This window comes from Castor canadensis, chromosome 6 (genome assembly GCF_047511655.1).
Source record: "Castor canadensis chromosome 6, mCasCan1.hap1v2, whole genome shotgun sequence".
NCBI lineage: Eukaryota > Metazoa > Chordata > Mammalia > Rodentia > Castoridae > Castor > Castor canadensis.
In genome coordinates this window covers 12,673,598-12,691,393 of record NC_133391.1, presented here as the reverse complement: position 1 = coordinate 12,691,393, position 17,796 = coordinate 12,673,598, and the positions used below count along the sequence as shown (strand labels likewise).

Below are 17,796 nucleotides of genomic sequence, written 5' to 3'. Positions count from 1 at the left end.
TCTTAAAGGTCCCACCACCTTTACTGCAACGAAGACCCAGTGTTTTTACCTGGTGCTCCAAGTGTCTCTGACCTGGACCTCAGTGTGAAAACCACTTTGCTGTCCAATCAAACTGCAGTGCCAGCCATGTGTGATTTTGACTTTAAAAACATAATTAGAAACAGGTGAAATCAGCTTTAAGAATGTATTTTAAGTCAGCTACCACTGGCTCACACCTGTAATCCTAGTTACTTGGGAGGCTGAGAGTGGGAGGATCGTGGTTGGAGGTCAGCCTGGGCAAATAGTTCATAAGACCCCATCTCCAAAATAACCAGAACTAAATGAACTGGAGGTGTGGCTTAAGTGGTAAAGCACCTACTTTGCAAGCTTGAAGCCCTGAGTTCAAATCCCAGAACCATGAAAATAAAAGAATGTATTTTATTTTAACCCAAAAAAGTAATATAATTTCAAAATGTCATTGATATAAAAATTATTAATGAAATATTTTACTTTCGTCTTTCCATACTAAGTCTTTGAAATCTCAGGTGTGTTTTTACACTCAGAGGACATTTCCATTTTCACCAGATCTAGATTTAAGTGTCATAGGTTTATTTAATTCAATTGTTTCAAAGTGGTATGACCAGCTTATCTTGGTTTATCAGAAAATGCCCTGCTTTTTTTTTTTTTTTTTTTTTTTTTTGGTGTTTTTGGTTTTGGGGGATGGTTTTGATGGTATGGGATTTGAACTCAGGGCCTCACACTTGCTAGGCAGACACTTTACCATTTGAGCCACGACACCAGCCCAAGAACACTCTAGTTTTAAAACTGAAAGTCCCATATTCTGAAAACCACTTGGTCCCATGACCAAACCATGACAGTGGGTCACCCTCTTCCAAACATACTTGGACATTTTCCTATTTTGGAATTGTGTATCCATTTTTTAATTTAAATACATGAAAATGAAGTAAAATGTCATTTACTCATGGCACTAGCTACATTTGAAGCACTCAGTCACCATGTCTGTACAATGGCTGCCATATTGGAAGAGGTTAGCTTAGAACCTAGGAAACCACTTCTCCTTGTCATTCAACCAACCTTGGAGAATCTGGGTTTATCTTGTTTTGTTTCTAAATAAAGCTGGGATTTCCTCTCCTCTCTCCTATACCTGTCCCCACCATTTTGACCTCATCTGTCATGAAGCTCTCTCTGGAGGTGAAATCAATGGGCACACACAATCTTGGACTTTCAACCTCTTTTGTTTTTATGTAACCTAGGCTCAGAAATTTTGATATAGTATAGAAAGTGTAATGAAACACCTGGACAGTTTTCTTGTGGCTGCATTCACCTGGACAGTCAGCTGGATAGTCCAAGATGGTCTGGCAGTTGGTGCTAGTTGTTGGCTGGGCACTGGAACTCTCCATGTGGCCTTTCATCCAGACTTCTTTGCAGGATGATGGGCACAGAGCACCATTCTGACAGGGGCAAGACCCAACGTACAGGACTTATTAAGCCACAAACTCATCAAAGCCACAGGCCAAAACCAGAGCCTGGCTTGGTAAGCCTGGGAGACTTGACAAGAGCCCTGATTTATTGTCAAACATCACTGTAATAATACAGCACAGGAAAGAATACTAGGTGGGTGTCCATCCATCTTAGGGTTGGGAAGAGAAAACAACCAGTTAGGAAGCCAAAGGAACCAGAGAAGGACCAGAAGAGGGACAGGCCAACAGGCCAAGAGAGCAAGAAATTCTGGTCTGATTTGATTAAACATAAAACCCACGGTATTTTCAAACTTTTTGTTTGTCAGTTTGTTTGTGTTTGTTTTTTGATACTGGGGTTGTAAACTCAGGGCCTACACCTTGAGCCACTCTGCCAGCCCTTTTTTGTGATAGGTTTTTTTTCAAGATAGGGTCTCTGCAACTATTTTCCTGGGGCTGGCTTTGAACTGCAACCCTCCTGAGTAGCTAGAATTACAGACGTGAGTCACCAGCACCCAGCCTCCATCCCATAGGTCACAGGATGAGTGTCATTCCATTCCTTCTTCTTCCTTGATTAGTGAGTTTGGTTCTTTTGAGACCAGATCTCACTCGATCCTCCTGCTGCTGTTTCCCAAGTGCTGGGATTATAGGTATGCACTACCACTCTCAGTTTCAAAGGCTTTTGTCCAAGAACCACATTAAGAAAAGCATTTATAGACCAGGCAAGGTGGCTCACTCCATTGGGAGGATTGTGTTTGAAGGCCAGCCCAGGCCTTATGAAGACCCTATCTCAGTCAGTAAGCTGGCCATGGTAGCAATCACCTGTGATCCCAGATACATAGGTAGGAAGATTGTAGTCCAGATCGCCCTAGGCAAAAACGCAATACCCTATTCAAAACAACTAACTCAAAAAGGGCTGGGGGCGTTGCTCATGCGGCAGAGTTAGAAAATACATATTTATATCAAGGTGGTCAGTATAGGCACAGACACACACACACACCACACCACACACACACACGACCCAAACAAAAATGTCTTGATACATAGAAAAAAAAAATTGTAACCTGTTCTTACTATGGACAATACCTTTGGGATTTTACTTAAATTTTTTTAATGCTACTCCTGCCCTGATAAATTGATTTTATCATCTACTTGTAGGTCATAACCTGTTGGTTGAAAAATACTGATTTGGACCATCTAGAGCAAAGTCAGAAAACTGGCCAAATACTGCTTTTAGACCTGGATTGGTTTATTTTTTAGAAAGTAAATGTTGTGGGCAGGGGGCCTGGCTCAAATGGTAGAGCACCTGCTTAACAAGCAGGAGGCCCTGGGTTCAAAACCCAGTACCACCGAAAGGACAGGAAGGAAGGAAAGAAGGAAGACAAGCAACTTAGATTGCCAGGCAGAACAGCCAGAATTTTTTCCCCAAAGAGTTCCCAGCCTGCCCCTGAAGGTGGACCTGACCTATTATGTCCCCAAATTACTCTGCCAAAGGGCAAACCACCAGTCAGTAACTTTAACCTAGAAAATTTCCAAACCGCTCAGCCATGCAGGATATGTTTGTTGGCAGGACGGGGTCCCCAACACATTGGCTCTGGTTTGGGGACGCTTCTGATGTATTTCAGGTTCAGATTCAGAGCCCCACCACCACCACCTCCCTCTCACCTCTCCAGCTCGACAAACGGCCACCTCATTAACTCTGCACACATGACCCTCCCGACCCAGAGTCCTGGTTACCACGCCTGTCTTATCTATCTCCCGTCTCTCCTTCCTTACATTTTCCCCTGCAACAAAGCCAAACAGCACGGTGGGGGCTTTCACGCTCCTGTGCCTCTGGACACGCTGTTCCTTCTGCCTGGAAGGCCGCTGCCCCCCTCCCCTGCGCGCCCCACCCCCTTGCCGCGAGCTCCCATTCATCCTGCAGAACCCAGCCTGGATGCCCTCTCCTTGGAGGAGAGAAGAGAGGGCTCCCTCTTACCTCAGAACCCCCCTTTTGCTTTGACTTCTCTGCACTCAGATCACCAATTTCTGCCAACCTCTCCCCTCCCAGATTCAGGCCTGGAGTTGTTTGCCGAGGGGGGCGGGGCGGTGGGAGGAACTCAATGGACACCCCCAAACCTCCCAGCCTTAGTAAATGACAGAGCATGCATCCAGCCTCAGACTAGTTGCAAATTCCCCCGTGTGACCTGTCGACCTCTCTTGCAGTCCTGGGGAACCCGCACTCTAGCACTGGGTGGTGGGGGGAGTGCATCCGTAGTGGCGCAGCCGCCCCGCCCCCCTTCCGACCTCAGCAGCTCTTTGCTGCGCCGGTGGGCGTAGGGACTACAAGTCCCGGCGTGCTGCGCGCGGTAGCGCATGCGCAGTGGGCCGGCGTTTGAGTGGCAAGTTGTTTGTTACAGCGAACACCAGCTGCTGCTGCTGCTGTTGCTGCTGCTCCTGCGCCGGGCGCCGGGCGCTGCTGCTCGGCCGCTCGGTTGCTCCGCCAGCGCAGCTTCCCCCCCTCCACTCCTCGTCTACCCAGCCACCTTTTGCAACTTGGCGGGGCCTCCCTCTTGCTGAGTCTGGTCTGGCCCAAGCTGGCGCCGAGCTCCCGGTAACCCGGGCCGGCTAGCTGGCCGCGGGCGGGTCGGTGCCGGTGGTGGTGGTGGGGCGCGCAGAGGGGGCGGGGGGCCAGCGGTTTCGCCCCCCGCCGATGAGCCGCCGCGGGCGCGGAGCGCGGGCGGACGATGGAACTCCATATCTTGGAGCACCGGCTGCAAGTTGCCAGCGTCGCCAAGGAGAGTATCCCGCTGTTCACCTACGGCCTGATCAAACTTGCCTTCCTGTCCTCCAAGACCAGGTGAGAGCGCTAAGGGACGCGGCGCCGGCCTGGGGACAGACAAAGAGGCAGCAACCCGGGCTTGGCTGTCCTCGCCGTCAGCCGCGCCACGGAAAACAACTTCGCCGTCTCTTCGCTCCCGTGGGGGTTCCCTCCCCTGCGCTGACCCCTGCGCCCCGAGGCGCACCCCCCAGTGCCGCCGTGCGCCCCCCCATCTCTCTCCACCTTGTCCCGGAGATCGGCGCCCTCCTTCCAATCCCACCCCATCCCCCTCTCCCTGCGGTGACCCCCCGTCCCGATGCACCCCCCCTTCGCCACTGTGCGCCCCCATCTCTCTCCACCTTGTCCCCGAGATCGCGCGCCCTCCTTCCCATCCCACCCCATTCCCCTCTCCCCGCGGTGACCCCCGCGTCCCGATGCACCCCCCTTCGCCACTGTGCGCCCCCCCATTCGTCACTGTGCGCCCCCCTCCGCCACTGTACGCCCCGCATCTCTCTCCACCTTGTCCCCGACATCGCGCGCCCTCCCTCCCCACCCCCATCCCCGCGCGCCCCGGGCGGCCGCAGTGACGAATCCGCGAATGAATGAATGAATGAATGAGCGAACGAACGAATGAATGAATGAAAAACAGGTGTGGGGACGCGGCGATGGGAGAAAAAAACAAACTCACACGCCCATCCCCCTTACCCCCCCCCACCATCATCCTTCCCCAGGCCTCGGTTGGGCTGGGCCCCTGTCGCCAAGGCAAGGGGGAGGGATTCCGCTGAGCCGTGGCTATACCCCGAGCAGAAAATCATAAAATCATGAGTGGATGTTTATCCCAAGGTGCCCCGGGAGGGGCTGCGGGGCGAGGGTCGCCGTTGATCCTTTCTCCCCTGGGGTCTTGGAGAGGGGTGGGGATGCCAAACCGTGAAAGGAGAGGAGCAGGCATGTTTATGGATTGGGCTTGGATGCTGCAGGGTGAAAAATAGTTGAAGGCCTTCAGAGATAAAAGGAAAAAGAAAGAAATTTTAAAAATAATAATAACAAGATTTTCCCAGTATAGCTAGAAGGGTTTGACTGTAAGCTATGGTAGGTGCTTGAATTTGGGGGTGGTTTTTAATTATTCTTTTGTCGTTGTTGTTTTTAAGGAGCCTGAGCCCAGTGGAGTGTGAGTGAGCTGTAACTTAAGTCCCTTGTTTGTCTGCCATGGTGACAGTGAAAAGGGGAGATGAGTTGCTGGTTGGATTTGGGGGGGGGGGGGCGGGATAGGATGGACCCAGTGCTCTCACTCTCTTGCTGCAAAATGAATGAATACATTACAGGTCAAGGTTAAGTTAAAATGACAGCGCCCCCCCCCTCCCTCCCCCACTCCTTTCCCTGGCTGTCCCTTTGGGAGCTGAGCACTGGGGACACAGGGAAATAATTTCACGGGAGCCTGTTATTTGCCTGTCAAAGTTCTTACTTGGGCATCTTTCTTGGATGTGATGAGTGAGAATCCTGTCTGGCCATTGTTTACCAGTCGCAGTCACATTTGAGGAGGTGTCTTGTTTACTTTCTTCTCTGGCTTGCTCCTTGGTGGGGACGGGAGGTTTGGAATCCTTGCCTTCGTAGAGCCTTGCCTCTTTTGATTGCTAAGGTAATTATTAAACACAGCATCTGAAAAAAACAAACGTGAACAGCCTGATTCTGAACCAGCTCCAACTCCTTTCCAAAGACACAAAGCCCTCCTCTGGCTGTTGACACCTTCCCTCCTGCATCTTGGTATCCTCTACCTTCTACCCCAGGGCAGTCTGAAGGGCCAAGGCTAGAGGTGACAGAACTGTGTTTTTTTCTCCAACCCCTGGCCCTCAGCCCACAGCCCGCCAGCTGAGTTTCCCCAGCTACCCTGCAACAAATGATGGGGGATGATGACTCAGGCTGCGGCTGGCTGTGCAGGGCCTGAGTGATGGGAGGAGGGGGCACGGGGGGCTTCTTAGGCAGCAAACAGTAGGCTCCCACTGTCCGTTTCTCTTAGTGGAAAGACTGGCCCTTTTTGGGCAACCCCCACCCCACCTCCAGGGTCCAGTTTGGAGGACACATAAATAAGGAGGACCCACCTGTCTGACCCCAGGGAGACTGCCCTTTGTGGGTTCTCTTCTCCCTGTTCCTCTACAAGGCAGCCTATCGGAGGCCCAGATGACCAGTCCAGTCTCAAGAGATGACTCAGAGGTCAAAGGTCATCTCCCCATCTCAGGGTCTGACTTCAGAAGGAGCAGAACACATGTGTCCAGTGGCTGAGGACCTGCCGTCCTGTGCACTCTGAGCCCAGGCGTGGCTTCAGGTTGGACCCAGCCCTCTGGTTGCCTGAGTAACTGAGGCCAAGTTTTCTGACCCCTGGCTCTCACCTTGTCCATCTGTGAAATGGACCTAGCACAACTTAGCCCATTTTCACACCTGCTATGTGTGTGCACCATGGGTGACCCAAAAGTCTGTCATTCCCCCCTCTCCCCAAAGCCTGTTTAGCCCAAACTAATGCAACGTCCATGAAAATGTCCAGGTGGCCTGGTGAGAGCTGTCAGCCGCTCTCTATAGAGTCAGATCGTTGGCCTGGTATCCAAGGCCTTTTGGAGAGTCCGGGTCTGAATCCTGCTCTTTGACCACACCCCTGCTAATACTCCAGCAACCTCTGACTTACTTGTTTCCCTCCACTCTTCCCTGCTTCACCCCTGTACAGATTTCATCTCTTCCAGGAATGTCCTTCCACCCCAATAAATCCCACTTCAGCTCTCAAGACGTAGTAGTATAGGGCCAGGTATGTTAGTACACTCCTGTAATTCCAGCTACCTGGGAGGCAGAGGTAGGAGAATCACAGTTCAAGGCCAGCCGGAGAAAAAGCAAGAAACCCTGTCTGGGAAAAAAAAACACAAAAGACACAAAAGGACTTGGGGAAGTGGCTCAAGTGGTAGAGTGCCTGCCTGGCATGCAGGAGACCCTGGATTCAATCCCCAGTACTGCCTCCCCCCCAAAAAAATAATGGTATTATTTTTTTTCTGATACCTTCCGTCCCCTCTCTCCACCTCCCAGCACTTAGTCACTTCCTCCCTCTGGTTTCTCCCTGGGGCAGAGCACGCGTGGGGGCAAGTGCCATTGGGAGACACCCGCTCTGCGCCAGGAAGAGGCTGGGTCCAGGGGAGGCTGGGATAGGCTGCCCTTGCCCCGTCAAACCCCAGAGCCTGGTGGGAGAGAAGGAAAGAAGGGATGACAGGGAATGGGGGGGGGGTTGGTCCAGTAGGGTAGGGAGGAACTGGGGGGCTTCCTGGTGGAGGTGGTGCTAGATTATAGGGCTTTAATAGGAATTCGAGTGGAAAGGGGTCATCCTGGTCTCCAGGTGCCACATAACCCCATGTAAACAGTGCGACAACTCTGAATTAAGATTTCTATCTGCTTTGCAGAGAAGGAGCCTGGGGCTCAAAGATGTAGTGACTTGCTCGAAGTCACACAAGAAGTAAAGGAACCTAGGATTTGAGTCTGCATCTTTGTGGCATACACCCAAAAGAGTTTTGCTAGATACAAAAGATACCCATATTCAACAGTGCCACCCTTCCTCCCTCCCCACACCATGGTCTCAGTGACCCCTGACCTCGCCATCTATTACAAAGAGGTAAAGACACAGGTTTGGGGACTAAGATGGCTCATTCAAGGTCACACAGCTGGCCAGTTCTGCTACCCGAGCACACTGCCTTGTAGGCATTTGGTGACTGTCTGCGTGATGGACTTGCAGTGATCCAGATTTCAGAAAGAGTTTTGCGCTGGTGGGGTGGCTCAGGCAGTAAGATTGCCTGCTTAGCAAGCATGAGGTCCTGAGTTCAAACCCCAGTGCCACATAAAAAAAGCAGAAAGGGTTTTACCAGAATCTGATGAGTGCCTGGGGGGCTGGCAGAAGCAGGGCTGAGTGACCCTGCTGGGCTCTGCTGAGCACACCTCCTGTCAGGACAATGAGGGAGCACCTGGGTGTGTGTGAAAGAAGGTCAGGTCCACTGAGGGCACTTAATCTCCCCTAAAGCTAGAGTGCAAGCCTAAAGCTAGATGCTAGTGACTCACTCCTGTAATCCCAGCTACTGTGGGAGGCTGAGATCAGAAGGATCATGGTTTGAGGCCAGCCCAGGCAAATAGTTTGCAAGACCTTAGCTTCAAAATAACCACAGCAAAATGGACAGGAGGTGTGGGTCAAGCGGTAGAGCACCTGCTTTGCACGGTATGTCTCTTGTGACTCCCCGCCATGTGGATTATTTGTGGTGGGCCCTTGACCCCCTCCCATGTGTCCAATCTCCAAGCCTGTGCTCTGTCTGCCTCCTCTGGCTGGAATATTGCTCCTTGCCCTGTCCATTCTGTCTACCTGCTCATCGTTTTAGCATCACCTCCTCCAGGAAGTCTCCCTTGAGTGCACAGCAGCCTTCACCTCTCCTCCACTAGGATGAAAGGCAATCTCAGAATATCAGTAAGAATGCTTTGGACTGCAAATATCAAAAGTTTGGGCCTTGGGTACTAAGACGTTTTAAGCTGGGATGCTCTACGGTTAATTAACTTAAAGGCTTGATGGTTTGAGGCCACCCCAGGCAAAAAGTTAGTGAGACATCTCAACCAACAAACCAGGCATGGTGGCACAGGTCTGTAATCCCAGCTACATAACTGAGGTAGGTAATAGGATGGAAACCCAAGGCTGGCGCCTGGCAAAAGCGTGAGAGCCTATATGAAAATAATTAAAGCAAAAAGGACTGGGGGTGTGGCTCAAGTGGTAGAGCACTGCCTAGCAAGTGCAAGGCCCTGAGTTCAAATCTCAGTACTGCCAAAAAAAAAAAAAGAAAGAAAGACGGGCTTGACAATGTTATCAGGAACCTAGATCTTCCCGTCTTTCTGCTAAGCCAGCCCTGTGTGACAGTGTGGTTCCTTATGTCATAGCTGAGGCAGCTCCAGGTGTCCTTGACAACTGGAAGGAAACAGCTAGGGAAAAGCCGTGGCCTCCAGTCTGTCCCTCGGTGAGAAAACCTGTGTGGCACCCCTCAGCCCTGCACTGAACTTCCTCAGCTGATTGGTCAGGGTGAACATGCTGCAGCCAATCACTGGCCTCAGCCTATCACTGGCCTCAGCCAATCACTGGCCTCAGCCTATCACTAGCCTCAGCCAATCACTGGGCCAGGGAATGAGACCATCATGGACCAATCAGGATTCACCACTGAAGGACTGAGGTGGGGGCTGCCACCCGGAGGCTTCTGGCCACTGGGAGGTGGAGGACCCTGTGGATGAGTGGCTGGCTGTGTGCAGCCAGGGTGACAAAGGGTGACAGAGGCCTTCAGTCCCTATGGACCTGGAGACTGAGGAGCTCAGAAGGGTTTCTTTCTGTTTGCAGACACCTGTGGCAGCCCCTGACCCAGACACAGTGCCACCCCTCTGCCTCGCTTGTCCTGTCCCCACTGGACTCTGTGGCCACCCTCATCCCCCTGGGGAGCCCAGCCAGAGTCAACAGGGCCTTGGGACCCAGGAAGAAAGTAGCAGGCTGGTTCTTTCCCATGCAGCCAGGCGCTCTGGACAGGGAGTTGTTTCCTGTACCCGGTGTAGGGGACAATGATGCCACCAGGGTGCACAGCTCACACCTGTAAAAATGCACTTAGTACCTTCCCGACCACACCTCCCTTAACTCACTTGACCTTCACGACGGCTCCATAGAGTGAGCTGTATTGCCCTGGAGAAGCTGGGGTTACAGGCATCCCCCACCATACCTGGCTTGTTTTCTAAACAGGGTCTTGCTCACGCTTGTCCAGAGTGGCCCCAATCTGCCATGCAACTGTCTCCACCTCCCGAGTAGCTGGGGATGGTCTCCATTTTACAGATGAGGAATGAGGCAGGCGAAGGCCCAAGGATATACAGAAGTGGCAGAGCTGAGATTCGAACCCAGGAATTCTGGCCGGAGGAACTGTCCCAATAATCGCTCAGCCAGGCATCTGAGCAGGCTGGTCTGGACTCCCTGTCACCAGGAGGCTGTGGGCGAGGGTTTGCTGAGGTCTGCTAAGGCAGGGACATGCTGCTACCATTAATCACCAGCCCTGTTTGATTGCAAAGGTGCTGTACACGTGGGCCTGCAGGAACCGCTGGCATCTGCCTCCTGGAACACTCCAGGCCTGAGGTCTCCAATTCGTGTGGGCCTCTTCCAGTTCCTTGCCTCGCTGCCTGCAGCAGGTCCTGCTCACAAGCCACAGGGAGCACTAGTGACCAAAGAGGGATTTGAGGGGGACAAGCTTAAAACTGCAAAAGAAAAGTTTGTGAAGACCTTGATTCTTTCCCTGAGTTTACTGGCTGAGGACCCCACCTAATTGCAGTTCAGAGAAAGACTGGAGGGGAGTTAGGACCCCCAGGAGGCCTCCAGGGGGTCTCCAGCACTGGTATTGTGGCCTTGGGAAAGTTGCTTGACCTCTCTGTGCTGTCCACTTCTCACCTATAAATTAGGGATGATGATGGTGCCCACACTCAGGTTGATGGGAGGACTTGAGATAAACCACATCAAAGATTTGAAATAGGACCTGGTCTACTGTGAGCTTCCATAAGCATCAGTGAGAGAGGGAGGGAGAGAAAGAGAGAGAAGAGGGGACAGACAATCACACACAATCACATTCTGATTCTAGGAAATGGAAATTCTGTCTTGGCCCTCAGAGGACATTGGTCATTTAACTTAGGACCTCTGGAATCAAAAGCTGCAAGCAAGACAGGCTTCCTAGAGGAGGCGGAAAAATCTGAGCAGAGATCGGGTTGATGTGGGAAGCTGTGAGGAGGTGCTAGGGATGAAGGACAAGGTAGGGGCAGGGAGCAGGCGTGGGTGGGGACATTGGTGCAGGGGAGGGACACAGGTGGCAAGAACACAAGACTCATAGGAGTCTCTCTACCTGCAGGACGTCCACATAGCAGTGGCAAGAGGGACATGGAGAAGGTGCAAGGTGCAGGTTGTCAGCCTGCAGTGGGTGTGGCCACCACCCTACAGCGTGCTGTGCTGTGTGTGTGCAGGACTCAGAAGGAGCTCTGTCCAGAAGATGGAAAAGAGGAGGGGGGTCTGCCAAAGGTAGTGGTCTGGGTTGTGACCAAAAGGGAAAGAAAGAAGGAAGGAAGGAAAAACAAAGAAAAGAAATTAAATAAACCAGGTGTGGCGGTACACATCTGTAATCCCAGCACTCGGGAGAGGTAGGAGGATCACAAGTTTGAGGCAGCCTGGGCTACATAGCAAGACCCTATCTCAAAAAAAAAAAAAGAGAGGAAGGGGAGCAAAGAAAGAGAAGGAGGAGGAGGAGGGGCAGGGAAGGATTTCTTTAAAACCTGGGCTCTTTGCTGAGTACCATTTGCTGTGCCTTTCCTAGGTCTTTGGAGGGGTGGGATCTTCACCAGGGCACTGGGTGGCCTTAGGTGACAGTGGTCCTCACATCTCTCTTTCCTCCCTCCCCTCACTGTCAGGCCTTGGTCCCTTTTGGCAGCTACTTTTTGCCCTCTGGGTCTGGACAGGCCAAGGCTGAAGTCCTGGCCTATTCATTTTATCCTGCCTATTTTTTCCTGTGACCCCAACTGGGCCAGGTGCACCCTGCACCTGGGCGATACCCAAAGGGGACAAGGCAGTTCATGAGAACTCACTGCTAATGACAGACAATAAACAAATGCAAACATTTTCAGAGAGCAGCTAAGTGCCAGAAGCCACCAAAGCAGGACAGCCACAGTGGTGGGGGGAGGTCCTGGAGATGACATAGGAGCCAAGAGCCAGGTGACAACCAGGAGCTGCCACACAAACATGCAGGGGCAGGGGAGAGCTGAGGTGGGGCCTGAAGGGCTGGGGAACTTCATCCTCCCCAGAAAGAGAGAGAGACAATGAGAGAGAGGGAGGGGGGACAGGAGGGAAGGAAAGGAGAGAGAGCCAAATGCCAATAGTTCACTCACGCCTATAATCCAAGCTACTTGGAAGGCTGAGATCTGGAGGATAAGGTTCGAGATCAACCTGGACAAATAGTTTGTGAGACCCCATCTCCAAAATAACCAGAGCAAAATGAACTGGAGGAGTGGCTCAAGAGTGGCAGCTTTGCAAGCCCAAGGCCCTGAGTTCAAACCCCAGTGCCACTGTAAGAGGAAGAGGAAGAGAGAAAGAAACGAAGGAAGGAGGGAGGGAGAGAGGGAGGAAAGAAGGAAGGAAGGAGGGAGGGAGGAAGGAGGAAGGGAAGGAAGGAAGGAAGGAAGCAGAGAAAGAGAAAACCTGTGTGCACTGTTGGTAGGAATGGAGAATGACATGTCTGCTGCAGAAAAAAGTTCGGTACATCCCCAAAAAAATTAAAAGTGGATTTAGTGGATGATCCATTAGTCCTTCCGTTTCTGGGTGTGTGCCCCAAACAACTGAAACCAGACATGGAAAAGCAGACTAGGGACCACGCTGGCAGCAGCATTGGTGTGGCAGTCACCAGGTACCCAGTAATGGACAGACACATCCAGTGAAATATTATTCAGCGTTAAAAAAGGAAGGACACGTTGAGACTTGCCACAGCCCAGGGGAACTCTGAGGACAAACATGAGAAGTAAGCCAGTCACCAAGAGGACACATAGTATGCGGTGTCACTTGGATGCGGTTCTTAGAGTTGTCCAATGCAGAGAGACAGAGAGAGAGGGCTGAGGGAGGACGTTGCTGAGTTTTGTCCATGGGTGTAGGGTTTCAGTTGTAGATGGATGGTGGTGGCAGTTGCTCAACTGTGTGACTGTCCTTCAGGCCACAGAACTGTACATGTGAAAACAGTTAAGATATCCAGCTACTTGGGAGGTGGGGATCTAATTCCAGGTCAGCCCAACAACAACAAGGTTCACAAGACCCCATCTGGACAGAAAAAGCTAGGCATGGTGGCACATACCTGTATTCCCAGCTACTGCAGGAACCGTAAAATAGGAAGGACACAGTCCAAAAAGCAAAGACCATGGAGAAAAAGCAAGACCCCCTCTCCAAAATAACCAGAGCAAAAAGGACTGGAGGTGTGGCTCAAGCAGTAGAGTGCCTGCTTTGCAAGTACCAAACCGTGAGTTCAAATCCCAGTACTGTCTAAAAAAACAAAAAGGTTAAGATACCAAATTTTACGTTCTGTAGACTATCACAATTAAAATAACAAAACACTGAGGTAGGAGCCCCACCAGTGTGCAAACCAAATAAATGGCAGGGCGGCAGGCAGCGGGTGACAGCGGATGGGACCGAGGGAAAGCACGACCCCCAGGCAGGTGAGTGCACTGAGCAGGTGTGCACACAAAGACTCCGTCACAGAGCACGTGCGGCTTCTGGCTCCATTTTACAGATGAGGAAATTGAAGTTCTAAATACTTCAGTAACTTGTCCACGATCACAAAAACCAGCATCCATCAACCTCCTGTCACTGTGACAAAATTCCTGAGGACACAGTTCAAAAGAGGAGGTTTTATTGTGAATAACACTGTTTTGAGCAGCCGTGTTCAAGTTTTTATGGAGACTACATTTTCATTTCTCTCAGGCACATATCTAGAATTGGAATTACTGGCTTACAGAGTAATTTTTTTGGGGGGTGGGACTAGGGTTTGAACTCAGAGCTTCACACTTGCACAGCTCATGCATAGCCACACCTCCGGTCCATTTTGCTCTGGGTATTTTGGAGGTGGGATCTCGTGAACTCTTTGCCTGGGTTGGCCTCAAACCTTGATCCTCCCGATCTCAGCCTCCCAAGTAGCTGGGATTACAGGCATGAGCCATGGCATCCAGCTCATGCTTAAGTTTTTTTAAGGAAGGCTGGGGATGTGGTTCAGTGGCAGAGCACTGAGTTCCACCAGGCCTTGGGTTCCATCTCCTGTACTGCCAAATAAATGGAAAAAAAAAAAAAACTGAAGGAACTGAGTCCTGTTTTCCCTAGCAGCCACACCATGGTACATTGTCACATTCCTAAGAGTTGGGGATTTGAACCCATGTCCCTGGCTCCAGAATCCATGTTCTTAAGCCTCCAAGTTAGCTTGACATAACTGGAAACTTCCTGGAGGCCCTGACAGTCTGGGGCCTGCACCTCTGTGGTCAGGGGACGTCCTTGTGGGCAGACAGGACCATCCTCTTGAGGACACAGCCCATGGCAGGCGTCCTGTGGGTGGAAGAGAGCAGGTGTCACACACTGGTATTGGAGGACGCTGTGTGGGACCTGCCTTCTTCCTGACCCTTGTCCCACCTGACCCTGGTCACTGACCGCCTCCTAGAGTAGGAAGGACAGAGGGTGAAAGTTCAGTCTCCAAGTTCAGCCTTTGCCCTTGAAGCTCCAAAGGCACAGCTGTGGGCCTGTCTGATCCGGGGGGTTTACAGCAGTGTCCCCTCAGAGATCTTTCTAGAAAGTCAAAGACACCAGAGCCCCTCACTTCTCCACAAACAGCTGGGTAGGAAAGAGGTGACCTCTACCCCATGACAGAGGAGGCAGCTGCTCGGTCACTTGTCCCAGCCACACAGGTGACAGGTCGAGGCTGTGCCCTGGCACGAGGGTGAGGAAGGGCTGTGCACAGGACACAAGTGCACAAGTGTCCTCCACTCACACTTCTCCTGTCCCCCTGCTGTGTGGCTTTGGGCAGCTCGCAGTCTCCTCCTTTGGTGTTTTGAGACAGGGTCTCACTGTGTAGCCCAGGCTGGTCTGGAACTTCTCCTGCCTCCACCTCCCAAGTGCTGGGATTACAGGTGTGTGCCATCGAGCCCAGATCAAGCAATCCTTTTGGGAAGGGCCATCCACGTTGAACAGCACAGTTGGGAATGAGGGCCTGAGGGCCACTTGCAAATTTACCCGAGTCTGCAGCTGTGAAAGGCCATTGCAAGTGTACATAGCCCAGCCCCTCCCCAGACATGGTGTCTGAGCTCTGGTGCAGCCTCATGGGACCACCTCCTGGTAGCTCCCTATGACACCTTGGTGTGTTCAATGACCCCTTTCTTTTCTTTCTTTTTTTGGCAGTAGTGAGGTTTGAACTCAGGGCCTTAGGCTTGCTAAGCAGATGCTCTGCACGTGAGCTGTGTCCCCAGCCCCTTTTTACTTTACTTATTCTTCAAGTAGGATTTCTCATTTTTGCCTGCGGTTGGCCTCAGATTGTGATCCATCTACCTCTGCTCCCCACGTACCTGGGACTGCAGCTGTGCATCACCATGCCTGGCTTGTGTGTTGAGATGGGATCTTGTTAACTTTTTGCCCTGCTAGCCTCAAACTGTGTTCCTCCCCATCTGCACTTCCCAAGTAGCTGGTATTGCAGGTCCCTTTCAAGACATCTGCTCAGGGCTGGCCTATGTGGACAGAGCGGGCATATTTCCATTTCGTGCTGTGTGTTCCTGGGCAGGTGACCTGACCCTTCTGAGCCTCCAGCCCTGAACTGTGGCTGAAGGTCCTGAGGATTCAGGAGGATGACAGAGGGAGATTCAAACCTGGCACACAGTGCACCCTTAATAACTAGGTTCTTGATTCTGAGAGAGAAGTACGCCCCACCTCACCCAGAGGCAGGCAGCCTGACTCAGAGATCCTGAGGATTCAGAGAGCTGATTTGGGGCTGAGGCTGTGTGAGGAGGTAGGGTGAGGTGCTGAGTTGGGCGGGGGGCGTCCCTGGCCACCTCTATCCCCAAGGGTAATCCTCATTGGGAATTGGGCCCAACCACAGTGGCCTAGGAAAACAGAAACACTGGGTGACACAGAATGACAGGCCAGCAGCTGCTGTCTTTCCCTTTGCGGGGGAGGGCACCCCAGTTGTGGATCCCTGGAGGAAGGGCTCAAGGTCCTGAATGCCCCTGCCCTTCAAAGGGAAAGGTGATGGCAAGGGCATCCCCGATCACGGAGGGCTGGCTTTGGGTCCCCTTGATGCTCAGGATCCTGAAAGAGGCCTCCACTGCTGCCAGAGATGTTTTCCGCTTCCCCCATGTCACCCACCTCTTGGGTGGGCAAGAAGGACATCCGTGCCACAGCACGGCTGCTTCAAACTGGACCAAGGCTAACAGCTGTACTTCACTACTTTCTTTTACTTCAGGGGTTTGGAGCTGAGTGAGGTGATACATACCTATAATCCCAGCATTCAGTAGGTGAAGGCAGGAGGATAAAAAGTTTAAGACCAGGCTGAACAAAGTTATCAAGACCCTGCTCAGAAACAAAAATACAAAAACAGAAGGGCTGAGGGAGTGGCTCAAGTGGTAGAGGACTTGCCTAGCGTGTGGGAGGCCCTGAGTTCAAACCCGAGTATCGAAATAAGAAAGAAGAGCCAGACATTGATGGCTCACACCTGTAATCCCAGCTATTCAGGAGGCAGAGATCAGGAGGATCACGGTTCAAAGCCAGCCTGAGCAAATAGTTCATGAGACCCCATCTCAAAAAAACCCATCACAAAAAAGGCCTGGTGGAGTGGCTCAAGGTGTAGGTCCTGAGTTTGAACCCCAGTACTGCAGAAAAAAAAAGAAGAAGGAATGATGCTAGATCATTCCCTTGCGCTGTCTGTGTGCACTAAGAGAGCGCCGTGGGGGGACACAGCAAGGTCACAGCCACCTGAAAGCCAGGAGAGGCCTCCTGTCCACCTCATCTGTGGTCCCTTGTGACAGCAGCTGGAGTTAAGATGGAGTGTAAGGAGCTATTGTCCCCACGTCACCCAAGCTCTTGTCGGTGAGGACCAGCAGGTAGATTCTGTCTTCTCCTCCAGCTGATGGACGGATGAAGCGAGAGGTGAGTCATTTGGGTACCTGGAAGCCCAGCAGCAGTTTTCTTGCCCTTCCCTCCTGGCCCAAGGTCAAGGCCATTAGCGGGACTCAGTGTAAATGCTAACAGTTCTCTTATCAGTTAAGCAAACAAGAGGGGACTTTTTCCCTGAGGAGAAGTGTGGTGATGTGAGCATCAAACCAAGACTTCTGTGTGCTGTCAGCCATTCATCTTCTCAGGGGACTTCAGCAAGGTCCCCAGCACCGTCCCGGTGCCCAAGGCCTGGGGACCAAACACAGTACATTGAGAGGTGCTAGGTCGAGGCTATATCTAAATCCTTATAGTTGTTTATATTCTTTAATTAAAATTTTTGGTAGTACTGGGTTTTGAATACAGGGTCTTCCTGAGCCACACACCCTCCCCCCCCCCAGCCCTTTTTGTTTTAGTTATTTTTCAGATAGGGTCTGGTACTTTTTTTTGCCCAGGGCTAGCCTCGCCCAGCAATCCTCCTACCTTTGTCTCCCTCATAGCTGGGATGACAGGCTAAGGTAAACATTTTTAAATCCGCTTCCCGAAGCTGTTGACCAGTGCTGTTCTAGAGGGTCCATTTGGGTTTGATGAGAACCAGTGCCTGGCTTGGGAGTGGGAAAGGTAGGGTCACACACTGTGTATTTACTTCCACTCAAGGACAGAGGCTGGGGCACATGGAAGGGGTCACCCTGAGGGCCTCTGAGTGGCACAGTGTGGGGTGATGTGTTCCCCGGGCCTGGGCTAGCAGGAATTCCCATCATGCTCCATTCTGAAACCCCAGCCCCTATGATGTCTTCCCTGAGAGCCAGTGTGGGTGC

At 51.8% G+C, this 17,796-nt stretch overlaps 1 protein-coding gene and 1 non-coding gene across 2 annotated transcripts in view; both read left to right on the top strand.

The window, feature by feature from the left end:
• The first annotated feature begins 2,736 nt into the window (after positions 1–2,736).
• On the top strand, positions 2,737–2,809 carry Trnav-aac (transfer RNA valine (anticodon AAC)). The gene has a single exon. It is a non-coding gene; the product is annotated as a tRNA-Val (tRNA).
• A 1,016-nt stretch (positions 2,810–3,825) lies between these two features.
• Positions 3,826–17,796, top strand: part of Castor2 (cytosolic arginine sensor for mTORC1 subunit 2) — a 46,148-nt gene continuing 32,177 nt past the window's right edge. Inside the window, exon 1 of the mRNA XM_020164552.2 lies at positions 3,826–4,296. Within this exon, the coding sequence (XP_020020141.1) occupies positions 4,184–4,296 (113 nt within the window). The 5' untranslated portion in view covers positions 3,826–4,183. The remainder of the gene's footprint in view (positions 4,297–17,796) is intronic.